This window comes from Hemitrygon akajei, unplaced genomic scaffold (assembly GCF_048418815.1).
Source record: "Hemitrygon akajei unplaced genomic scaffold, sHemAka1.3 Scf000078, whole genome shotgun sequence".
In the NCBI taxonomy this organism is placed as follows: Eukaryota; Metazoa; Chordata; class Chondrichthyes; order Myliobatiformes; family Dasyatidae; genus Hemitrygon; species Hemitrygon akajei.
The window spans coordinates 2,465,213-2,492,031 of NW_027331964.1; the positions used below are offsets into that span (position 1 = coordinate 2,465,213).

The window sequence follows — 26,819 nt, forward strand, 5'->3', positions numbered from 1 at the left end:
TACAGACCAAAGGACAAACTGCCGGAGGGTCCCGGCAGAGTGACAATTATTTCTGTTTTGTTGGGATTGTACCTGGAATATGTTGTAAAATCCCGATCCCCACACTAACACGGGGTATACAGACCAAAGGACAAACTGCCGGAGGGTCCCGGCAGAGTGACAATTATTTGTGCTTTGTTGGGATTGTACCTGGAATATGGTGTAAAATCCCGATCCCCACACTAACACGGGTTATACAGACCAAAGGGACAAAGTGCCGGAGGGTCCCGGCAGAGTGAAAATTATTTCTGTTTTGTTGGGATTGTACCTGGAATATGTTGTAAAATCCCGATCCCCACACTAACACGGGTTATACAGACCAAAGGACAAACTGCCGGAGGGTCGAGGCAGAGTGACAATTATTTGTGTTTTGTTGAGATTGTACCTGGAATATGGTGTAAAATCCCGATCCCCACACTAACACGGGTTATACACACCAAAGGACAAACTGCCGGAGGGTCGGGGCAGAGTGACAATTATTTGTGTTTTGTTGGGATTGTACCTGGAATATGGTGTAAAATCCGATCCCACACTAACACGGGTTATACAGACCAAAGGACAAACTGCCAGAGGGTCGGGGCAGTGTGATAATTATTTGTGTTTTGTTGGGATTGTACCTGGAATATGGTGTAAAATCCCGATCCCACACTAACACGGGTTATACAGACCAAAGGACAAACTGCCGGAGGGTCGGGCAGTGTGACAATCATTTGTGTTTTTTTGTGATTCTACCTGGAATATGGTGTAAAATCCCGATCCCCACACTAACACTGGTTATACAGACCAAAGCACAAACTGCCGGAGGGTCGGGCAGAGTGACAATTATTTCTGTTTTGTTGGGATTGTACCTGGAATATGTTGTAAAATCCCGATCCCCACACTAACACGGGTTATACAGACCAAAGGACAAATGCCGGAGGGTCCCGGCAGAGTGACAATTATTTTGTGCTTTGTTGGGATTGTACCTGGAATATGGTGTAAAATCCCGATCCCCACACTAACACGGGTTATACAGACCAAAGGACAAACTGCCGGAGGGTCCCGGCAGAGTGAAAATTATTTCTGTTTTGTTGGATTGTACCTGGAATATGTTGTAAAATCCCGATCCCCACACTAACACGGGTTATACAGACCAAAGGACAAACTGCCGGAGGGTCGGGGCAGAGTGACAATTATTTGTGTTTTGTTGGGATTGTACCTGGAATATGGTGTAAAATCCCGATCCCCACACTAACACGGGTTATATACACCAAAGGACAAACTGCCGGAGGGTGGGGGCAGAGTGACAATTATTTGTGTTTTGTTGAGATTGTACCTGGAATATGTTGTAAAATCCGATCCCCACACTACACGGGTTATACAGACCAAAGAACAAACAGACGGAGGGTCCAGGCAGAGTGACAATTATTTGTGTTTTGTTGGGATTGTACCTGGAATATGGTGTAAAATCCCGATCCCACACTAACACGGGTTATACAGACCAAAGGACAAACTGCCGGAGGGTCGGGGCAGAGTGACAATTATTTGTGCTTTGTTGAGATTGTACCTGGAATATGGTGTAAAATCCCGATCCCCACACTAACACGGGTTATACAGACCAAACGACAAACTTCCGGAGGGTCGGGCAGAGTGACAATTATTTGTGTTTTGTTGGGATTGTACCTGGAATATGGTGTAAAATCCCGATCCACACACTAACACGGGTTATACAGACCAAAGGACAAACTGCCGGAGGGTCGGGGCAGAGTGACAGTTATTTGTGTTTTGTTGGGATTGTACCTGGAATATGGTGTAAAATCCCGATCCCCACACTAACACGGGTTATACAGACAAAGGACAAACTGCCGGATGGACGGGGCAGAGTGACAATGATTTGTGCTTTGTTGGGATTGTACCTGGAATATGGTGTAAAATCCCGATCCCCACACTAACACGGGTTATACAGACCAAAGGACAAACTGCCGGAGGGTCGGGGCAGAGTGACAATTATTTGTGTTTTGTTGGGATTGTACCTGGAAAATGGTGTAAAATCCCGATCCCCACACTAACACGGGTTATACAGACCAAAGGACAAACTGCCGGAGGGTCGGGGCCGAGTGACAATTATTTGTGTATTGTTGGGATTGTACCTGGAATATGGTGTAAAATCCCGATCCCCACTCTAACACGGGTTATACAGACCAAAGGACAAACTGCCGGAGGGTTGGGGCAGAAGTGACAATTATTTGTGTTTTGTTGGGATTGTACCTGAATATGGTGTAAAATCCCGATCCCCACACTAACACGGGTTATACAGACCAAAGGACAAACTGCCGGAGGGTCGGGGCAGAGAGACAATTATTTCTGTTTTGTTGGGATTGTACCTGGAATATGGTGTTAAATCCCGATCCCCACACTAACACGGGTTATACAGACCAAAGGACAAACTACCGGAGGGTCGGGCAGAGTGACAATTATTTGTGCTTTGTTGTGATTGTACCTGGAATTATGGTGTAAAATCCCGATCCCCACACTAACACGGGTTATACAGACCAAGGACAAACTGCCGGAGGGTCCGGGCAGAGTGACAATTATTTGTGTTTTGTTGGGATTGTACCTGGAATATGTTGTAAAATCCCGATCCCCACACTAACACGGGTTATACAGACCAAAGGACAAACTGCCGGAGGGTCGGGGCAGAGTGACAATTATTTGTGTTTTGTTGAGATTGCACCTGGAATATGGTGTAAATCCCGATCCCCACACTTACACGGGTTATACAAACCAAAGGACAAACTGCCGGAGGGTCGGGGCAGAGTGACAATTATCTGTGTTTTGTTGGATTGTACCTGAATATGGTGTAAAATCCCGATCCCCACACTATCACGGGTTATACAGATCAAAGGACAAACTGCCAGAGGGTCGGGCAGTGTGACAATTATTTGTGTTTTGTTGGGATTGTACCTGGAATATGGTGTAAAATCCCGATCCCCACACTAACACGGGTTATACAGACCAAAGGACAAACTGCCGGAGGGTCGGGCAGTGTGACAATCATTTGTGTTTTGTTGGGATTGTACCTGGAATATGGTGTAAAATCCCGATCCCCACACTAACACGGGTTATACAGACCAAAGGACAAACTGCCGGAGGGTCGGGGCAGAGTGACAATTATTTGTGCTTTGTTGTGATTGTACCTGGAATATGGTGTAAAATCCCGATCCCCACACTAACACGGGTTATACAGACCAAAGGACAAACTGCCGGAGGGTCGGGCAGTGTGACAATCATTTGTGTTTTGTTGGGATTGTACCTGGAATATGGTGTAAAATCCGATCCCCACACTAACACGGGTTATACAGACCAAAGGACAAACTGCCGGAGGGTCGGGGCAGAGTGACAATTATTTGTGCTTTGTTGAGATTGCACCTGGAATATGGTGTAAATCCCGATCCCCACACTTACACGGGTTATACAAACCAAAGGACAAACTGCCGGAGGGTCGGGGCAGAGTGACAATTATTTGTGTTTTGTTGGGATTGTACCTGGAATATGGTGTAAAATCCCGATCCCCACACTAACACGGGTTATACAGATCAAAGGACAAACTGCCAGAGGGTCGGGCAGTGTGACAATTATTTGTGTTTTGTTGGGATTGTACCTGGAATATGGTGTAAAATCCCGATCCCCACACTAACACGGGTTATACAGACCAAAGGACAAACTGCCGGAGGGTCGGGGCAGAGTGACAATTATTTCTGTTTTGTTGTGATTGTACCTGGAATATGGTGTAAAATCCCGATCCCCACACTAACACTGGTTATACAGACCAAAGCACAAACTGCCGGAGGGTCGGGGCAGAGTGACAATTATTTCTGTTTTGTTGGGATTGTACCTGGAATATGTTGTAAAATCCCGATCCCCACACTAACACGGGTTATACAGACCAAAGGACAAACTGCCGGAGGGTCCCGGCAGAGTGACAATTATTTCTGTTTTGTTGGGATTGTACCTGGAATATGTTGTAAAATCCCGATCCCCACACTAACACGGGGTATACAGACCAAAGGACAAACTGCCGGAGGGTCCCGGCAGAGTGACAATTATTTGTGCTTTGTTGGGATTGTACCTGGAATATGGTGTAAAATCCCGATCCCCACACTAACACGGGTTATACAGACCAAAGGGACAAAGTGCCGGAGGGTCCCGGCAGAGTGAAAATTATTTCTGTTTTGTTGGGATTGTACCTGGAATATGTTGTAAAATCCCGATCCCCACACTAACACAGGTTATACAGACCAAAGGACAAACTGCCGGAGGGTGGGGGCAGAGTGACAATTATTTGTGTTTTGTTGGGATTGTACCTGGAATATGGTGTAAAATCCCGATCCCCACACTAACACGGGTTATATAGACCAAAGGACAAACTGCCGGAGGGTGGGGGCAGAGTGACAATTATTTGTGTTTTGTTGAGATTGTACCTGGAATATGTTGTAAAATCCCGATACCCACACTAACACGGGTTATACAGACCAAAGTACAAACTGCCGGAGGGTCGGGGCAGAGTGACAATTGTTTGTGCTTTGTTGAGATTGTACCTGGAATATGGTGTAAAATCCCGATCCCCACACTAACACGGGTTATACAGACCAAACGACAAACTTCCGGAGGGTCGGGCAGAGTGACAATTATTTGTGTTTTGTTGTGATTGTACCTGGAAAATGGTTGTAAAATCCCGATCCCCACACTAACACGGGTTATACAGACCAAAGGACAAATGCCGGAGGGTCCCGGCAGAGTGACAATTATTTGTGCTTTGTTGGGATTGTACCTGGAATATGGTGTAAAATCCCGATCCCCACACTAACACGGGTTATACAGACCAAAGGACAAACTGCCGGAGGGTCCCGGCAGAGTGAAAATTATTTCTGTTTTGTTGGGATTGTACCTGGAATATGTTGTAAAATCCCGATCCCCACACTAACACGGGTTATACAGACCAAAGGACAAACTGCCGGAGGGTCGGGGCAGAGTGACAATTATTTGTGTTTTGTTGGGATTGTACCTGGAATATGGTGTAAAATCCCGATCCCCACACTAACACGGGTTATATACACCAAAGGACAAACTGCCGGAGGGTGGGGGCAGAGTGACAATTATTTGTGTTTTGTTGAGATTGTACCTGGAATATGTTGTAAAATCCCGATCCCCACACTAACACGGGTTATACAGACCAAAGAACAAACTGACGGAGGGTCCAGGCAGAGTGACAATTATTTGTGTTTTGTTGGGATTGTACCTGGAATATGGTGTAAAATCCCGATCCCCACACTAACACGGGTTATACAGACCAAAGGACAAACTGCCGGAGGGTCGGGGCAGAGTGACAATTATTTGTGCTTTGTTGAGATTGTACCTGGAATATGGTGTAAAATCCCGATCCCCACACTAACACGGGTTATACAGACCAAACGACAAACTTCCGGAGGGTCGGGCAGAGTGACAATTATTTGTGTTTTGTTGGGATTGTACCTGGAATATGGTGTAAAATCCCGATCCACACACTAACACGGGTTATACAGACCAAAGGACAAACTGCCGGAGGGTCGGGGCAGAGTGACAGTTATTTGTGTTTTGTTGGGATTGTACCTGGAATATGGTGTAAAATCCCGATCCCCACACTAACACGGGTTATACAGACCAAAGGACAAACTGCCGGATGGACGGGGCAGAGTGACAATGATTTGTGCTTTGTTGGGATTGTACCTGGAATATGGTGTAAAATCCCGATCCCCACACTAACACGGGTTATACAGACCAAAGGACAAACTGCCGGAGGGTCGGGGCAGAGTGACAATTATTTGTGTTTTGTTGGGATTGTACCTGGAAAATGGTGTAAAATCCCGATCCCCACACTAACACGGGTTATACAGACCAAAGGACAAACTGCCGGAGGGTCGGGGCCGAGTGACAATTATTTGTGTATTGTTGGGATTGTACCTGGAATATGGTGTAAAATCCCGATCCCCACTCTAACACGGGTTATACAGACCAAAGGACAAACTGCCGGAGGGTTGGGCAGAGTGACAATTATTTGTGTTTTGTTGGGATTTTACCTGGAATATGGTGTAAAATCCCGATCCCCACACTAACACGGGTTATACAGACCAAAGGACAAACTGCCGGAGGGTCGGGGCAGAGAGACAATTATTTCTGTTTTGTTGGGATTGTACCTGGAATATGGTGTAAAATCCCGATCCCCACACTAACACGGGTTATACAGACCAAAGGACAAACTACCGGAGGGTCGGGCAGAGTGACAATTATTTGTGCTTTGTTGTGATTGTACCTGGAATATGGTGTAAAATCCCGATCCCCACACTAACACGGGTTATACAGACCAAAGGACAAACTGCCGGAGGGTCCGGGCAGAGTGACAATTATTTGTGTTTTGTTGGGATTGTACCTGGAATATGTTGTAAAATCCCGATCCCCACACTAACACGGGTTATACAGACCAAAGGACAAACTGCCGGAGGGTCGGGGCAGAGTGACAATTATTTGTGTTTTGTTGAGATTGCACCTGGAATATGGTGTAAATCCCGATCCCCACACTTACACGGGTTATACAAACCAAAGGACAAACTGCCGGAGGGTCGGGGCAGAGTGACAATTATTTGTGTTTTGTTGGGATTGTACCTGGAATATGGTGTAAAATCCCGATCCCCACACTAACACGGGTTATACAGATCAAAGGACAAACTGCCAGAGGGTCGGGCAGTGTGACAATTATTTGTGTTTTGTTGGGATTGTACCTGGAATATGGTGTAAAATCCCGATCCCCACACTAACACGGGTTATACAGACCAAAGGACAAACTGCCGGAGGGTCGGGCAGTGTGACAATCATTTGTGTTTTGTTGGGATTGTACCTGGAATATGGTGTAAAATCCCGATCCCCACACTAACACGGGTTATACAGACCAAAGGACAAACTGCCGGAGGGTCGGGGCAGAGTGACAATTATTTGTGCTTTGTTGTGATTGTACCTGGAATATGGTGTAAAATCCCGATCCCCACACTAACACGGGTTATACAGACCAAAGGACAAACTGCCGGAGGGTCGGGCAGTGTGACAATCATTTGTGTTTTGTTGGGATTGTACCTGGAATATGGTGTAAAATCCCGATCCCCACACTAACACGGGTTATACAGACCAAAGGACAAACTGCCGGAGGGTCGGGGCAGAGTGACAATTATTTGTGCTTTGTTGAGATTGCACCTGGAATATGGTGTAAATCCCGATCCCCACACTTACACGGGTTATACAAACCAAAGGACAAACTGCCGGAGGGTCGGGGCAGAGTGACAATTATTTGTGTTTTGTTGGGATTGTACCTGGAATATGGTGTAAAATCCCGATCCCCACACTAACACGGGTTATACAGATCAAAGGACAAACTGCCAGAGGGTCGGGCAGTGTGACAATTATTTGTGTTTTGTTGGGATTGTACCTGGAATATGGTGTAAAATCCCGATCCCCACACTAACACGGGTTATACAGACCAAAGGACAAACTGCCGGAGGGTCGGGGCAGAGTGACAATTATTTCTGTTTTGTTGTGATTGTACCTGGAATATGGTGTAAAATCCCGATCCCCACACTAACACTGGTTATACAGACCAAAGCACAAACTGCCGGAGGGTCGGGGCAGAGTGACAATTATTTCTGTTTTGTTGGGATTGTACCTGGAATATGTTGTAAAATCCCGATCCCCACACTAACACGGGTTATACAGACCAAAGGACAAACTGCCGGAGGGTCCCGGCAGAGTGACAATTATTTCTGTTTTGTTGGGATTGTACCTGGAATATGTTGTAAAATCCCGATCCCCACACTAACACGGGGTATACAGACCAAAGGACAAACTGCCGGAGGGTCCCGGCAGAGTGACAATTATTTGTGCTTTGTTGGGATTGTACCTGGAATATGGTGTAAAATCCCGATCCCCACACTAACACGGGTTATACAGACCAAAGGGACAAAGTGCCGGAGGGTCCCGGCAGAGTGAAAATTATTTCTGTTTTGTTGGGATTGTACCTGGAATATGTTGTAAAATCCCGATCCCCACACTAACACAGGTTATACAGACCAAAGGACAAACTGCCGGAGGGTGGGGGCAGAGTGACAATTATTTGTGTTTTGTTGGGATTGTACCTGGAATATGGTGTAAAATCCCGATCCCCACACTAACACGGGTTATATAGACCAAAGGACAAACTGCCGGAGGGTGGGGGCAGAGTGACAATTATTTGTGTTTTGTTGAGATTGTACCTGGAATATGTTGTAAAATCCCGATACCCACACTAACACGGGTTATACAGACCAAAGTACAAACTGCCGGAGGGTCGGGGCAGAGTGACAATTGTTTGTGCTTTGTTGAGATTGTACCTGGAATATGGTGTAAAATCCCGATCCCCACACTAACACGGGTTATACAGACCAAACGACAAACTTCCGGAGGGTCGGGCAGAGTGACAATTATTTGTGTTTTGTTGTGATTGTACCTGGAAAATGGTGTAAAATCCCGATCCACACACTAACACGGGTTATACAGACCAAAGGACAAACTGCCGGAGGGTCGGGGCAGAGTGACAATTATTTGTGTTTTGTTGGGATTGTACCTGGAATATGGTGTAAAATCCCGATCCCCACACTAACACGGGTTATACAGACCAAAGGACAAACTGCCGGAGGGAAGGGGCAGAGTGACAATTATTTGTGCTTTGTTGGGATTGTACCTGGAATATGGTGTAAAATCCCGATCCCCACACTAACACGGGTTATACAGACCAAAGGACAAACTGCCGGAGGGTCGGGGCCGAGTGACAATTATTTGTGTATTGTTGGGATTGTACCTGGAATATGGTGTAACATCCCGATCCCCACACTAACACGGGTTATACAGACCAAAGGACAAACTGCCGGAGGGTTGGGCAGAGTGACAATTATTTGTGTTTGGTTGGGATTGTACCTGGAATATGGTGTAAAATCCCGATCCCGACACTAACACGGGTTATACAGACCAAAGGACAAACTGCCGGAGGGTCGGGGCAGAGAGACAATTTTTTGTGTTTTGTTGGGATTGTACCTGGAATATGGTGTAAAATCCCGATTCCCACACTAACACGGGTTATACAGATCAAAGGACAAACTACCGGAGGGTCGGGCAGAGTGACAATTATTTGAGCTTTGTTGTGATTGTACCTGGAATATGGTGTAAAATCCCGATCCCCACACTAACACGGGTTATACAGACGAAAGGACAAACTGCCGGAGGGTCCGGGCAGAGTGACAATTATTTGTGTTTTGTTGTGATTGTACCTGGAATATGGTGTAAAATCCCGATCCCCATAATAACACGGGTTATACAGACCAAAGGACAAACTGCCGGATATTCGGGGCAGAGTGACAATTATTTGTGTTTTGTTGGGATTTTACCTGGAATATGGTGTAAAATCCCGATCCCCACTCTAACACGGGTTATACAGACCAAAGGACAAACTGCCGGAAGGTCGGGGCAGAGTGACAATTATTTGTGTTTTGTTGGGATTGTACCTGGAATATGGTGTAAAATCCCGATCCCCACACTAACACGGGTTATACAGACCAAAGGACAAACTGCCGGAGGGTCGGGGCAGACTGACAATTATTTGTGTTTTGTTGGGATTGTACCTGGAATATGGTGTAAAATGCCGATCCTCACAATAACACGGGTTATACAGACCAAAGGACAAACTACCGGAGAGTCGGGGCAGAGTGACAATTATTTGTGTTTTGTTGGGATTGTACCTGGAATATGGTGTAAAATCCCGATCCCCACACTAACACGGGTTATACAGACCAAAGGACAAACTGCCGGATGGTCCGGGCAGAGTGACAATTATTTGTGTTTTGTTGGGATTGTACCTGGAATATGGTGTAAAATCCCGATCCCCACACTAACACGGGTTATACAGACCAAAGGACAAACTGCCGGAGGGTCGGGGCAGAGTTACAATTATTTGTGTTTTGTTGGGATTGTACCTGGAATATGATGTAAAATCCCGATCCCCACTCTAACACGGGTTACACAGACCAAAGGACAAACTGCCGGAGGGTCGGGGCAGGGTGACAATTAATTGAGCTATGTTGGGATTGTACCTGGAATATGGTGTAAAATCCCGATCCCCACACTAACACGGGTTATACAGACCAAAGGACAAACTGCCGGAGGATCGGGGCAGAGTGACAATTATTTGTGTTTTGTTGGGATTGTACCTGGAATATGGTGTAAAATCCCGATCCCCACACTAACACGGGTTATACAGACCAAAGGACAAACTGCCGGATGGTCGGGGCAGAGTGACAATTATTTGTGTTTTGTTGGGATTGTACCTGGAATATGGTGTAAAATCCCGATCCCCACACTAACACGGGTTATACAGACCAAAGGACAAACTGCCGGAGGGTCGGGGCAGAGTGACAATTATTTGTGTTTTGTTGTGATTGTACCTGGAATATGGTGTAAAATCCCGATCCCCACACTAACACGGGTTATAAAGACCAAAGGACAAACTGCCGGAGGGTCGGGGCAGAGTGACAATTATTTGTGTTTTGTTGGGATTGTACCTGGAATATGGTGTAAAATCCCGATCCCCACACTAACAAGGGTTATACAGACCAAAGGACAAACTGCCGGAGGGTCGGGCAGAGTGACAATTATTTGTGTTTTGTTGGGATTGTACCTGGAATATGGTGTAAAATCCCGATCCCCACACTAACACGGGTTATACAGACCAAAGGACAAACTGCCAGAGGGTCGGGCAGTGTGACAATTATTTGTGTTTTGTTGGGATTGTACCTGGAATATGGTGTAAAGTCCCGATCCCCACACTAACACGGGTTATACAGACCAAAGGACAAACTGCCGGAGGGTCGGGCAGAATGACAATTATTTGTGTTTTGTTGGGATTGTACCTGGATTATGGTGTAAAATCCCGATCTCCACACTAACACGGGTTATACAGACCAAAGGACAAACTGCCGGAGGGTCGGGGCAGGGTAACAATTATTTGTGTTTTGTTGAGATTGTACCTGGAATATGGTGTAAAAATCCCGATCCCCACACTAACACGGGTTATACAGACCAAAGGACAAACTGCCGGAGGGTCGGGGCAGAGTGACAATTATTTGTGCTTTGTTGGGATTGTACCTGGAATATGGTGTAAAATCCCGATCCCCACACTGACACGGGTTATACAGACCAAAGGACAAACTGCCGGAGGGTCGGGGCAGAGTGACAATTATTTGTGTTTTGTTGGGATTGTACCTGGAATATGGTGTAAAATCCCGATCCCCACACTAACACGGGTTATACAGACCAAAGGACAAACTGCCGGAGGGTCGGGGCAGAGTGACAATTATTTGTGTTTTGTTGGGATTGTACCTGGAATATGGTGTAAAATCCCGATCCCCACACTAACACGGGTTATATAGACCAAAGGACAAACTGCCGGAGGGTGGGGGCAGAGTGACAATTATTTGTGTTTTGTTGGGATTGTACCTGGAATATGGTGTAAAATCCCGATCCCCACACTAACACGGGTTATACAGACCAAAGGACAAACTGCCGGAGGGTCGGGGCAGAGTGACAATTATTTGTGTTTTGTTGGGATTGTACCTGGAATATGGTGTAAAATCCCGATCCCCACACTAACACGGGTTATACAGACCAAAGGACAATCTGCCGGAGGGTCGGGCAGAGTGACAATTATTTGTGATTTGTTGGGATTGTACCTGGAATATGTTGTAAAATCCCGATCCCCACACTAACACGGGTTATACAGACCAAAGGACCAACTGCCGGAGGAACTCAGTGGGTCGGGCAGCATCTGTGGAGGGAAATGGACAGTCAACATTTCGGGCCGACACCCTCCCTCTGGACTGAGAGTGGACGGGAAATAGTCCGAGGAAAGAGGTGAGGGTGGGTATGGGGCAAGAGCTGGGGAGTGAGAGGTGGATCCAGGTGAGGGGGGAGGTGGGCAGGTGGAAATAGTGACAGGAGTGGGAGGTGAGTGGTTGGGGCCACACGGGGCTGCAGAAGATGGAAATTAATTCCACAGAGAATGAACAAAGAGAGTATTTGTTATAGAGAGTGTGATGAAGATTCACCAGACTGATCCCTGGAGTGGTGGGGTCATCATATGGAGAAAGATCAAATGCGATAACCCTTTCATTTAGAGAATTGGGGACTGAGAGGTGAACACATTGAGATTCACTACATCATTACCGGCTGAACCAGGGATCCCAGTCTCTGAAAAAAGGAGTGGACGGTCCAGGACTGAGATGAGGGGAAATGCCTCCACTCCGAGGGTGGTGAATGTCTGTAAATCCCCACCTCAGAGGGCGGTGAAGACTCAGTGATCGTCCCCACGTAAAACAGAGGCCGGCAGATGTGTTGGGACCGAAGGGATGGAGGAAATGAGGATCGGGCAGAAACATGTGGCCGAGATGGGAGAGCAGCCGCCATCTTGTTGAATATTAGAGGGGCTGAATGGCCTCCTCCTGCTGTTTCTCACTTGATGTTTCAGTGTTCCTGTCCAGTGAGGCAGGAGGAATGTGAATAGAAATTAGTGTTTATAAACATAGACTGATTTACATGAAACCTGCACAATTCTGTTCTGGATCTAAAATGTCAGTCGGATCGGAATGGGATTCGAACACGTAACAGTGACCCAGGGAGGTGGAGGGATGGGACGGGAATATACGGAGGGAAAATGTTAAACGTGTACCCGGTGTAAACATGGAATAATGTGGGAGATGCGGTGGGGAGGTCGGAGAGCGTGTGTGGGGCGAGGAGTGGAGTCACCGGGTCACGTGGGAGACCCTCCACCCGTCACGTGATCCCGTTTTACCGCGGATCCGCAGCATCTGCAGCACACACAAAATGCTGGCGGAACACAGCAGGCCAGGCAGCATCTGTAGGGAGAAGCTCTGTCGACGTTTCGGGCCGAGACCCTTCGTCGGGACTAACTGAAAGGAAAGATAGTAAGAGATTTGAAAGTACGAGGGGAGGGGAAAATGCGAAATGATAGGAGAAGACCGGAGGGGGAGGGGTGTAGCTAAGAGCTATAAGGTGATTGGCGAAAGGGATACAGAGCTGGAGAAGGGAAAGGATCATGGGACGGGAGGCCTCGGGAGAAAGAAAGAGGGAGGGGGGCACCAGAGGGAGATGGAGAACGGGTAGAGTGACGGGCAGAAACAGTGAAAAAAGGAGGAGGGTGGGGAAAAAAAACCTAAATATATCAGGGATGGGGTAAGAAGGGGAGGAGGGTCATTAACTGAAGTTAGAGAATTCAATGTTCATGCCATCAGGTTGGAGGCTACCCAGCCTGTATATGTTATTGTTCCTCCAACCTGAGTGTGGCTTCATCTTGACAGTAGAGGAGGCCATGGATAGACATATCATAATGGGAATGGGACGTGGAATTAAAATGTGTGGCCACTGGGAGATCCTGCTTTCCTTGGCAGACCGAGCGTAGGTGTTCAGGGAAATGGTCTCCCAGTCTGCGTCGGGTCTCACCAAAGGCCACACCGGGAGCACCGGACACATTATACCACACCAGCCGACTCACAGGTGAAGTGTCGCCTCACCTGGAAGGACTGTCTGGGGCCCTGAATGGTGGTGAGGAAGGAAGTGTAAGGGCAGGTGTAGCACTTGTTCTGCTTACAAGGATAAGTGCCAGGAGGGAGATCGGTGGGGAGGGATGGGGGGACAAGGGAGTCGCATAGGGAGCGATCCCTGCGGAAAGCAGAAAGGGAATGTGGAGGGAAAGATGTGCTTGGTAGTGGGATCCCGTCGGAGGTGGCGGAAGTTACGGAGAAATATACGTTGGACCCGGAGGCTGTTGGGGTGGTAGGTGAGGACAAGGGGAACCCTATCCCAAGTCGGGTGGTGGGCAGATGGGGTGAGGGCAGATGTGTGGGAAATGGGAGAGATGCGTTTCAGAGCAGAGGTGATGACAGACAGACATACTTTATTGACCCCGAGGGAAACTGGGTTTCGTTACAGACGCACCACCAAGAATAGTGAAGGAATATTGCAATATAAACCCATAAATAATTAAATAATAATAAGTTAATCATGCCAAGTGGAAATAAGTCCAGGGCCCGCCTATTGGCTCAGGGTGTCTGACACTCCGAGGGAAGAGTTGTAAAGTTTGATGGCCACAGGTAGGAATGACTTATTATGACGCTCAGTGTTACATCCCGGTGGAATGAGTCTCTGGCTGAATGTACTCCTGTGTCTAACCAGTACATTATGGAGTGGATGGGAGTCATTGTCCAAGATGGCATGCAACTTGGACAGCATCCTCTTTTCCGACACCACCGTCAGAGCCCCTTTGTTAAAAAAGGAAGACATCTCCTTCGTCCTGGAATGAAAAGCCTCATCCTGAGAGCAGATGCGGCGGAGATGGAGGAGTTGTGAGAAGGGGATAGCATTTTTGCAAGAGACAGGGTGGGAAGAATAATAGTCCAGGTAGCTGTGAGAGTCTGTAGGCTTATAGTAGATATCAGTAGATAAGCCGTCTCTAGAGATGGAGACAGAAAGATCAAGAAAGGGGAGGGAGGTGTCGGAAATGGACCAGGTAAATTTGAGGGCAGGGTGAAAGTTAATGAAGTCAACGAGCTCAGCATGCGTGCAGGAAGCAGACCCAATGCAGTCGTCGATGTAGCGAAGGAAAAGAGGGGGATGGAAACCCGTATAGACTTGGAACATGGACTGTTCCACATAACCAACAAAAAGGCAGGCATAACTGGGACCCATGCGGGTGCCCATGGCTACACCCTTGGTTTGGAGGAAGTGGGAGGAGACAAAGGATAAATTATTGAGAGTAAGAACTAATTCCGCTAGACGGAGGAGAGTGGTTGTAGAGGGGAATTGTTTAGGACTGGAATCCAAAAAGAAGCGGAGAGCTTTGAGACCTTCCTGGTCGGGGGTGGAGGTATATAGGGACTGGACGTCCATGGAGAAAATAAGGTGGTGGGGGCGAGGGAACTTAAAACCATTGAAAAAATTCAAAGCGTGAGAAGTGTCACGGACATAGGTGGGAAGGGATTGAACAAGGGGGGGGGGGATAAGACAGTATCAAGGTATGCAGAAATGAGTTGGGTGGATATATATCTGCCCACTTACCTGGTGACGCGCATGCTCGGTGGGGCAGGAGCAATCTCAGACAATGGGTCTACCTGGACAGGCAGGTTCAAGGTATCAAGGTATGCAGAAATGAGTTGGGTGGGGCAGGAGCAATCTCAGACAATGGGTCCACCTGGACAGGCAGGTTCAAGGTATCAAGGTATGCAGAAATGAGTTCTGTGGGGCAGGAGCAATCTGAGACAATGGGTCCACCTGGACAGGCAGGTTCAAGGTATCCACTACTTCTGGTAGGCTTTTTCTGTACATTGGTGTTTCCATTCTAGGTCTTGATGCAACCAGTCAATATACTCTTCACCTCACATCTATTGGAGTTTTTCAAAGTTTTAGATACCAAATCTTTGCAAACTTCTAAGGAAGTGGAGGCATTTCTTTGTACTTTGTAATGGCACTGCATGCTATGCTGGACCCAGAACAGATCCTCTGAAATGATAACACTAAGGAATTTGAAGTTGCTGACCCTCTTCACCTCTGATCCTCCAATGAGGACAGGCTCTTGGACATCGGTTTCCTCGGCTCCCTGGTCTTGCTGACGTTGAATGAGAGTTGTTGTTGTGGGCACCAGTCAGCTGTGTCTAATCTCCCTCCTATATGCTGCTTTGCCCAAGGACAGTGGTGTCATCAGCAAACTTAAATCTGGCATTGAAGATTTGCTTGGCCTCCCAGTATAAAGTGAGTAGGGCAGGGAACTAATCATACAACCTTGAGGTGCACCAGTGTTGATGGTGATTGTGGAGGAGATGTTGCCAATCTGAACTGACTAGGGTCTGCAAGTGAGGAAATTGAGGATTCGATTCAAGTCAAGTCAACTTTTATTGTCATTTCAACCATAACTACTGGTACAGTGCATAGTAAAAATGAGACAACGTTTTTCAGGACCATGGTTTACATGACACAGTACAAAAAACTAGACTGAACTACGTAAATAAAAAAAACACAGAGAAAGCTATACTAGACTACAGACCTACACTGCACTGCATAAAGTGCACAAAAACAGTGCTGGCATTACAGTAAATAATAAACAGTTGCACAAGTAGGTGTTGAGGCCTAGGTCTTGAAGCAAATTGATTTGTTTTGAGGGGTTAATAGTATTGAATGCAAAACTGTAGTAAGTGAAGAGCTAATGAAATGACGTCTGCTATGGGCCTGTGGTGGTGAAAGGTAAATTAGAATGGATCTAAGTCACTGCTCAGGTAGCGATTGGTATGGTTGGTCACCAACCTCTCAGAACACTTTTTCTGAGTGTTTTCTGGGGTCAAAAAGGACAGGGAGGGAGGGAATTGAAGTTGGGGAGAACACTTCTAATGAGGGAAAATATCATAGCTACATAAAGGGAGAGCGACACGAGGCATCATCTACAGAGTCTGTGTGGTTAACAGAACCAGGAATGGAGCAATCATCCTTTTGCAAGTATTCCATAGGTCCCCCAGTAGACACTAAGGAGCAGGTTGGTAGGCAAATTTTAGAAAGATATAAAATTAACAGGGAAAAGTCGTGGGAGAAATCAGATTCCCTCATTTTGATTGGCACTTCTGTTGTAAGAGATGTAGGAGGGGCAGAATTTGTTGGGTATGCCCAGGAAAGTGTTGTGATATGTGGACAGGCCAACTAGAGGAGAGGCCATACTGGATCTAGACTAGGCAGTGAACCTGGTCAGGTGACGACTCTCTTGATGGGTGAGGACTTCAGGAGTGATCACAGCTCTATGACCTTTAGCTGGCCTTGGACAAGAATAGGAGCAGACAGTATGGGAAAGTATTTCATGGGGGAGGGTTGATTACAATGGTATTAAGCAGGTACTTGAGAGCATAAATTGAGAACAGATGTTCTCAAGCAAATGTATATTGAAAATCGGAATATTTTTTAGGGAGCACTTGCGTAGGGTTCTAGATAGGTTTGTCCTTATGAGGCAGGTAAAGGATGATAAGATGAAAGAATCATGGTTGACAAGAGAAATGGAGCATTTAGTCAAGGAAGAAGGAAGAGTACTTGAGGTTTAGAAAACAAAGATCAGCTAAGGTAGCTAAGAAGGAGCTTAAGAAGGGATTTAACAGTGCTAGGAGGGGACTTGAAGGCTTAGGATTAAGGAAAGACTTCAGCTCGAAAGAGGTGTTGGCTCTGGGTAAGCTTCTATTAAGGTTCCCTTTTTTCCCCTCACTGTACATAGTGTAGTAAATGGCTGTTGTGTGTTCCTGTTAGGTGTTGGAGTCCTGAGAGACTCGATCTCCCAAGGAGCTACTTCTGCATGAAGTGCATCCAGCTGCAGCTCCTTGAAGACCATGCTAGGGATCTGGAACAGCAGCTGGATGACTTGCTTGTATGGGAGAGTGAGAAGATAATCGATCAGATTTGCAGGGAAGTAGTCATTCCAAAGTTGCAGAAGGCAAGTAGTTGGGTGACTATCAGGAGAAATGGAAAAGTGAATAGGCAGTTAGCGCCGAGCACCCCTGTGGCCATTCCTCTCAATGAGTAACACACTTTGGATACTGTTGTGGGGTATGACCTCCAAGGGGAATGCCACAGAAACCAGACTGCTAGCACTGAGCATAGATCTGTGGTGCAGAAGGGAAAGAGGGAGAAGAGAGGAGTGGTGGTGACGTGGGAGAGTGTCAGTAGTCAGGAGAATAGGCAAGGGATTCTCTGAGCGTGAACGGGACACCGTAATGGTACGTTGCCTCCCAGGTGCCAGAGTCAGGGATGACTCACATTGCGTCATTTGGAAAGGGAGGGAGAGCAGCCAGATGTCTCGGTATTTATAGGTACCAATATAGGTATTTATAGGTCTAGAACAAGAGCAGGGATGTGATGCTGAAGCTTTATAAGGCACTGGTGAGGCCTTATCTTGAGTAATATGAACAGTTCTGGGCTCATTTAAGAAAAGATGTACTGGCATTAGAGAGGTTCAGAGGAGGTTCACAAAGGTGATTCCAGGAATGAAGGGGTTATTGTACCAGGAACGTTTGATGGCTCTGGGTCTGTACTTGCTGGAATTTAGAAGGGTGGGGGGGGGGGCTCTCATTGAATGTTGAAAGACCTTGACAGAGTAGATGTGGAAAGGATGTTTACAATGATGGAGTCAAGGACAAGAGGACGCAGCCTCAGGATAGCTGGGGATCCATTTAAAACCGAGATTCAGAGAAATTTCTTTAGCCAGAGGGTGGTGAATTTGTGGAACTTATTACCACAAGCAGCTGTGGAGGCCAGGTTGTTGGGTGTACAAGGCATCAAAGGTTACGGGGAGAAGGCTGGGGAGTGGGGCTGAGTAGGGGAGAAATAAAAGGATCAGCCAGGATTGAATGGCGGAGCAGGCTCGATGGGCCATATAGCTTAATTCTACACCCGTGTCTTATGGTAAAACCCCATGTTTTACAAGTATATGAAAAAGAGGATGGCTAGAGTGACGGCAGGACTGATCAGGGAAGAGCGAAGAAACATGCCTGGAGTCAGAGGAGTTGGGGGAGGTCATTAAGTATTTTGCTTCAGTGAGGGGAATCTTGATAAATGTGAAGTTAGTGAGGAACAGTTCAATGTGCTGGAACATATGAAGGTTAAGAAAGAAGATGTCTTGGAACTTTAAAAAAAATATATCAGGGTAGGTAAGTCTCTGGGGCTGGATAGATTGTACCACAAGTTACTATGGGAGTGAAAGAGGAGATTCATATCACTGGCAGTGATCTTTGCATCCTCGGCCACTGGAGTTGTACTAGAAGTTGTACCAGAGGGTGGCAAATGTTTCCTTTTCTTCAGGAAAGGTAATAAGGATTACCCTGGGAATTGCAGACCAGTGAGACTTGCGTCAGTACTGGGCAAACTAATGGGGGGAGGATTCTTGGAGACAGGATTTGTGAGCATTTGGAGGAGGACAGGCTGATTAGGGATAATCAGCATAGTTTTGAGTGAAGCAGGTTGGAAATCATGAGCTTGATTTACTGCTTTGTGGAAGTTACAAACTGAAGATGGGGCAGTAATTGTGCATATGGATTTCAGTAAGGCATTCAATAAGCTTTCCAATGTTAGGTCAGAAAATCAGTAGGCATGGGATCCAGGGAAGCTTTGCATGTATGCAGAATTAGCTTGCCCATGGAAGACAGAGGATGGTAATACACGGAGTGTATTCTGCCTGGAGGTCTGTGACTAGAGGCCTTCCACAGGGATCTATTCTGGAACCCCAGCTCTTTTGTAATCTTTATAAACAACTTGGATGTCAAAGTTGAAGGGTGGGTTAGTAAGTTTGATAACAAGGGTTGATAATGTTGTAGATGGTGTAGAAGCTCGTCATAAAGTACAATGGGCACTGATAGGATGTACAGATGGGCTGAGAGATGGCAGGTGGAATTGAAGCTGGAATTCATCCTTGCCACGTGTGAAGTGATACAAAGTTGAATTTGTATTACCGGGATTCTTGACAGCGTAGAGGAAAGAAGTATCTTGTGGTCCGCATCTATAGATCCCTTCAAGTTGCCACACAAGTTGATGAGGTTAATAAGGAGGCATATGGTGTGTTGGCCTTCATCAGCCGGGTGATTTGAGTTCAAGAGCCGTGACGCTGCAGCTCTGTAAAACTATTTAGACTTCACTTGGAGTCTTGTGTTCAGACCCGTCACCTTATCATTAGAAGGATGTGGAAGCCTTAAGGGAGGATGCAGAGGAGATTTACCAGGATGCTGCCTGGATTGGAGCATGTCTAATGAGGAAAGGTTTGGTGAGCTAAGGCTTTTCTGTATGGGGCGAAGGAGGACGAAATGCAATTTGATAGGTGTGTAAGGTAAAGGGCAGAGATAGTGGACAGCCAGCGCCTTTTTTAATTTAACACGGTGCTCAGTGCACAGAACACACTGCTGAGGATGATGATAGAGGCTGATACATTCAGGACATTTAAGACATTCATGTGCATAGGCACATGGATAAAAGAAAACTGGAGTGCTATGTGAGAAAGAAGGGTTAGATTGATGTTGGATTGGGTTAAAAGGATTATGTAACATTGCGGCCTGTACTGTGCTGTATTGATCTATGTTCCAATACTTTCAATTCAAGAGGTAACAGTATTTGCTTGAAGGCCTGAAAGAAGAATTAAAAATCTGGTATTTTTTTTTTAATTGTTTATAGCAGAAGCTTCTTTGTTAAGGATAGTTCCTTTTAGAAAGCAGTTTTACAGATAGTCAACAGTTCCTGGTGCCAGCAATGAGTATCCCTTTCTTAGGGAAAAAACATACTCCAATGTGTGCAGATATACTTTTCTCTCCCAGAATGGTAGTGGGATTGATTTACAAGCCATAAGGTTAATGTTCAATTGAATAATTTTCGAGTGCTGTATTGTACGTCTCAATTTGGCACAACTATAATTTTAATGGCAAGAATCAGTAGAAAGAAGGTTGCTGCTTCTTTTTCTTGTCTGAGCAATGTGATTTTCTTTACAGGCAGAGACGATGTCAATGGAGGACTTGGTGAAAACGCTTATGGTCGGAAGTCACTGGGGCAAGAGCTGAAGGTTAACAAAGTGACCACTGATGTAAGCAGCATTCAGCGTGGGAGTCGTGCTTTAGCTACAAAGGAGATGAGGAAATCACAGGGTAAGCTGACTATCCAGATAAACATTAATTTTGCCTAGAAAGGTATTCTGTAAAGCATCCTTAGTGCTGCAGAAATTTAAAGGCTGAAGGGTCTCGACCTGAAGCATCGACTGTCTGTTTCCCTCTATGATGTTAATTGACCCACTGAATTCCTCCAGCATTTTTCGTGTTGCAAGGAGAATTGGAGTTAATGTCCATGTCCTTTGTCAAAACTATGAAACAGAGTAAGCAAGTTAGATTTCAGTAACAGAGGTTAAGAGGATTGAGCAAACAAAATGATAATCTGTTTGAATCAGATCACATCTGGACCAACTGTTACATTCCAAGGACTAGTTTCGTAGAGTGGAACATTGATTCCTTTGTATACAGAAGACTTTCAGGGTGATGTGTTTGACAATGGAAGAGGTGGGTGAGCTACTCAGATGGAAGAGTCTGAACACGTGGATGGTGGAACAAGTCTATTCAGGGGTGATGCGCAATGGCACTTATTTACATAAAGAATAATAGAAGTCATGTCACCAGCCTCATTGAAAGGAATCAAAATTGATAAATTTTCTCTAATTCTGTCAAATTGAGTTGGGGATGGCGGGGGGGGGGGGTAACACTGGGGTTGAAAGCACAGGGCAGCCATGGATCTGCAGCTTCGTTCCGAGGCCCCGCCCACTTACCCGGTGACGCGCTGACGACATCGCGCATGCTCAGTCCGGGAAGGGCGGTGTTGTTTTTCGTTCTTTGTTGAAGCGGGACCGGGAGGGGGTCCTCACCCTCGCCCCTCGGGGCGGGGAGCCGGGGACGGATCATTCTCTGCGGGGCGACACCAAGATTTTCCTTTCGGTGAGTATTGAAGCAGATCCGGAGCGGGGAGGTCTGATGTTAGGCCGTGAAACCCATTAACATGGACTGCTTGACAGATAGACCTCAGTATGTGCGGTTGGGAGACTGTAGGTCTGACACGGTGGTCAGCAGCACAGGAGCGCCGCAGGGGACCGTGCTCTCTCCGGTCCTGTTCACCCTGTACACATCAGACTTCCAATATAACTCGGAGTCCTGCCATGTGCAGAAGTTCGCTGATGACACGGCCATCGTGGGGTGTGTCAGGAATGGACAGGAGGAAGAGTATAGGAAACTGATACAGGACTTTGTGATATGGTGCAACTCAAACTACCTGCGTCTCAATATCACCAAGACCAAGGAGATGGTGGTGGACTTTAGGAGATCTAGGCCTCATATGGATCCAGTGATCAGTAATGGAGAATGTGTGGAGCAGGTTAAGACCTACAAGTATCTGGGAGTACAGTTAGACAAGAAGCTAGACTGGACTACCAACACAGATGCCTTGTGCAGGAAGGCACAGAGTCGACTGTACTTCCTTAGAAGGTTGGCGTCATTCAATGTTTGTAGTGAGATGCTGAAGATGTTCTATAGGTCAGTTGTGGAGAGCGCCCTCTTCTTTGTGGTGGCGTGTTGGGGAGGCAGCATTAAGAAGAGGGACGCCTCACGTCTTAATAAGCTGGTAAGGAAGGCGGGCTCTGTCGTGGGCACAGAACTGGAGAGTATAACATCGGTAGCTGAGCGAAGGGCGCTGAGTAGGCTACGGTCAATTATGGAAAACCCTGAACATCCTCTACATAGCACCATCAAGAGTCAGAGAAGCAGTTTCAGCGTCAGGTTGCTATCGATGCAATGCTCCTCAGACAGGATGAAGAGATCAATACTCCTCAATGCCATTCGGCTTTACAATTTAACCGCCAGGAGTAAGATATGTTAAAGTGCCGGGATTAGGACTCAATGTATTAAGTAAACTACTTAAGAACTTTTTAAAAGCTATTTATTAATGCTTTTTGAGAGGGTGATTTTAGATGCATATCATATGTTTACTGTTAAGTATTTTTATGTAATTAGTTTTGCTACAATAAGTGTATGGGACATTGGAAAAAATGTTGAATTTCCCCATGGGGATGAATAAAGTATCTATCTATCTATCTATCTGGTGGAGATGAGATCCTGGGCTCCTAGACTCTGCTTGTCCGACCTCCCTCAGCCTGGAGCTGAGACGCTACTGTGTCAGTGTGAGGAGCTCCGAGCCACTGTTGCAGTGCACAGGGTGTGGAGGGCAACAGTAACCTCAAATAAAACTCGAGTCCGACACAAGACAGGAAGATACAGCGGTTTATTGATTTTTTATGAGAAATATAAATGAAACAATGTGTGAGCTGCTAACGTGCGGGAATAAATAATCTGCTCACAGTCACACACAATTAACTGACCGGCGACAAGGAGTGACCGGTTGAATAATCAGTCCCGTTTCTCACCGTCACTCTGCATCGGGGAACCGATGATTATAAAATCACACTTCAGGACCGTGTCCGGGATCGCTGCAGATCCAGGGTCACTGCCGAGGGATTTGTCCATTTAACATCATTATATCGGCCAGGCTGCCGAATTCACCATCCTCAGCAAAGGGGGCAAAAGGATTCTCTCCCGGGATCACCCCCCCCACCCCGGGACACCGGTGTCCCAGACTGAGCCCCGGACCCCCGGGCTCTTCCTGTCCGGGTAATTCCCCGGGGTGTCACGTGGGGAGTCTCGAACACGCACTTCCGGCGGAAGCTGCCACGCCGGACAGCAGGCGGAAACACGTCACCGCGGGACCGCTGCGAGCGACGCACACAGCGCGAGGCCCGAGCCGGTTCCGTTAAAACCGTTGGGAATCAGCCCCGGCGCGCGGCCGTTAAAGGTAAGGGCGGGAGTTAAAGGGGAGGGCGGGGAGTCGGCCAAATGTCCCCATCCCGCGGGCGGGGATGTTCACACATTCAGATGTTCACACGATCACTGTCAGTCCGGGTCTGGGTTCCTGCAGAGATCTCAGTTCCTTCTCTCCGGTCCGACTGAACCGATTGTCCCACAGCCTGAAACAGATGGGAGAATAAAGATGAAATAAACAGATTACACAACAGTGTCAGTAACAGGGGACCGGGGTTAATGTTTCAACAACACTCACAGACAAATATCACCAGAAAACCCGCGGATCCGCTGATATTTTATCACATTGAACATTAACACAAACACTCACTGGATCCACACCAGACTCGGGAGGGTCTGTATGAGGCGGCGGAGAGCGGGGACAGATCCGTCTGTCAGAGAGTTGTATCCCAGGTCCAGCACCGTCAGTGATGGTTTTGTACTGAGAGCGGAGACGAGATCCTCGGCACCAGAATCTGTGAGACCGACACCCATCAGCCTGGAGATGAGAGAGAGTGAGGGTGAAGGACACAGAGAGACAGGAGACGGTACAAATCCCCAGTGTTTATCAGTAACACCATTACTGATCACATTAATGTTCAGTGTCAGACACCCAATGACTGTAAACACAATCTCCCACAGTCTGGTACTTACCACAGTCTCTGTATTTTAAACTCCGGGTTCCTCAGAGCCGCAGTCACCAGTTTCACTCCTGAATCTCCCAGTTCATTATCACTCAGGTTCAGCACCGTCAGTGATGGGTTTGTACTGAGAGCGGAGACGAGATCCTCGGCACCAGAATCTGTGAGACCGACACCCATCAGCCTGGAGATGAGAGAGAGTGAGGGTGAAGGACACAGAGAGACAGGAGACGGTACAAATCCCCAGTGTTTATCAGTAACACCATTACTGATCACATTAATGTTCAGTGTCAGACACCCAATGACTGTAAACACAATCTCCCACAGTCTGGTACTTACCACAGACTCTGTATTTTACACTCCGGGTTCCTCAGAGCCGCAGACACCAGTTTCACTCCTGAATCTCCCAGTTTATTATGACTCAGGTCCAGCACCGTCAGTGATGGGTTTGTACTGAGAGCGGAGACGAGATCCTCGGCACCAGAATCTGTGAGACCGACACCCATCAGCCTGGAGATGAGAGAGAGTGAGGGTGAAGGACACAGAGAGACAGGAGACGGTACAAATCCCCAGTGTTTATCAGTAACACCATTACTGATCACATTAATGTTCAGTGTCAGACACCCAATGACTGTAAACACAATCTCCCACAGTCTGGTACTTACCACAGTCTCTGTATTTTAAACTCCGGGTTCCTCAGAGCCGCAGACACCAGTTTCACTCCTGAATCTCCCAGTTTATTATGACTCAGGTCCAGCACCGTCAGTGATGGGTTTGTCCTGAGAGCGGAGACGAGATCCTCGGCACCAGAATCTGTGAGACCGACATTGTCCAGCCTGGAGATGAGAGAGAGTGAGGGTGAAGGACACAGAGAGACAGGAGACGGTACAAATCCCCAGTGTTTATCAGTAACACAATTACTGATCACATTAATGTTCAGTGTCAGACACCCAGTGACTGTAAACACAATCTCCCACAGTCTGGTACTTACCACAGTTTCTGTATTTTACACTCCGGGTTCCTCAGAGCCGCAGACACCAGTTTCACTCCTGAATCCCCGAGTTTATTACGACTCAGGTCCAGCTCCGTCAATGATGGGTTTGTACTGAGAGCTGAGACGAGATCCTCGGCACCAGAATCTGTGAGACCGACACTGTCCAGCCTGGAGATGAGAGAGAGTGAGGGTGAAGGACACAGAGAGACAGGAGACGGTACAAATCCCCAGTGTTTATCAGTAACACAATTACTGATTTTTTTCTTCAGCACGACTGCGCAAGTCGGCCAGTGAGAAGAGCGAGAAGAGTTTAAAAGGAAGACAGATTTACAGAGCGAGCGTCAGAGGAGCGGGAGACGGAGTAGGAAGGCTTTGGCTCAACGGGGCTTCGGCGATAAAGGGTCGAGGCGAGGTAGGTTATCTGTTGACAATACAGACAGAGAGTATGTGTGTGAGGCTGGTTTTCTGTGCTCGGTGTCAGATGTGGGAGATCCTGGAGACTCCCAGCCTCCTGGACGGCAACATCTGCACCCGGTGTGTCGAGCTGCAGCTCCTGAGGGACCGAGTTAGGGAACTGGAGATGCAGCTCGATGACCTTCGTCTGGTCAGGGAGAGCGAGGAGGTGATAGAGAGGAGTTACAGGCAGGTGGTCACACCGGGGCCATGGGAGACTGAAGAAGTGGGTCACAGTCAGGAGAGGGAAGGGCAAGAAGCAGGTACTAGAGAGCACCCCTGTGGCTATTCCCCTTGACGATAAGTACCCCTGTTCAAGTACTGCTGGAGAGGGGTGGGGACAGCCTACCTGGTGGAGGCAACAGTGGCCCTGTGGTTCGGAAGGGCAGGGAAAGGAAGAGGAAGACAGTAGTGATAGGTGACTCTGTCGTTTGAGGGCCAGACAGATGATTCTGTGGACGCAGGACAGAAACGCGGATGGTCATTTGCCTCCCAGGTGCCAGGGTCCGGGATGTTTCAGAACACGTCCAAGTTATCCTGCGGTGGGAGGGAGAACAGCCAGAGGTTGTGGTACATATTGGTACCAGTGACATAGGTAGGAAAAGGGAAGAGGTCCTGAAAACAGAGTACAGGGAGTTAGGGAGGAAGTTGAGAAGCAGGACCGGCAAAGGTAGTAATCTCGGGATTACTGCCTGTGCCACGCGACAGTGAGTACAGGAATAGAATGAGGTGGAGGATGAATGCGTGGCTGAGGGATTGGAGCAGGAGGCAGGGATTCAGATTTCTGGATCACTGGGACCTCCTTTGGAGCAGCTGTGACCTGCACAAAAAGGATGGGTTGCACTTGAACGCCAGGGAAACCGATATCCTGGTTTGCTAAGGCGATCGGGGAGAATTTAAACTAGAATTGCTGGGAGGGGGTGGGAACTGAAATGAAGTGATGGCGGAAAGGGAGGTTGGCTCACAAATAGAGAAAATTTGGAGACAGCGCGAGAGGGAGGATAGGCAGGTGATAGAGAAGGGACGCTCTCAGACCGATGGTTTGAGGTGTGTCTATTTTAATGCAAGGAGTGTTGTGAACAAAGCGGATGAGCTTAGAGCGTGGATCAGTACTTGGAGATATGATGTGGTGGCCATTACAGAGAC

The 26,819-nt window shown here is 47.3% G+C and overlaps 1 protein-coding gene across 1 annotated transcript in view; it reads right to left on the reverse strand.

Moving 5' to 3' along the window:
• Window positions 1-21,030: 21,030 nt before the first annotated feature.
• LOC140722501 (NACHT, LRR and PYD domains-containing protein 12-like) overlaps window positions 21,031-26,819 on the reverse strand; it is a 129,790-nt gene continuing 124,001 nt past the window's right edge. The window contains exons 7-8 of the mRNA XM_073037223.1: window positions 24,892-25,062; window positions 21,031-21,055 (exon numbers count right to left, since the gene is read on the reverse strand). Coding sequence (XP_072893324.1) covers window positions 21,031-21,055; window positions 24,892-25,062 — 196 coding nt within the window. The remainder of the gene's footprint in view (window positions 21,056-24,891; window positions 25,063-26,819) is intronic.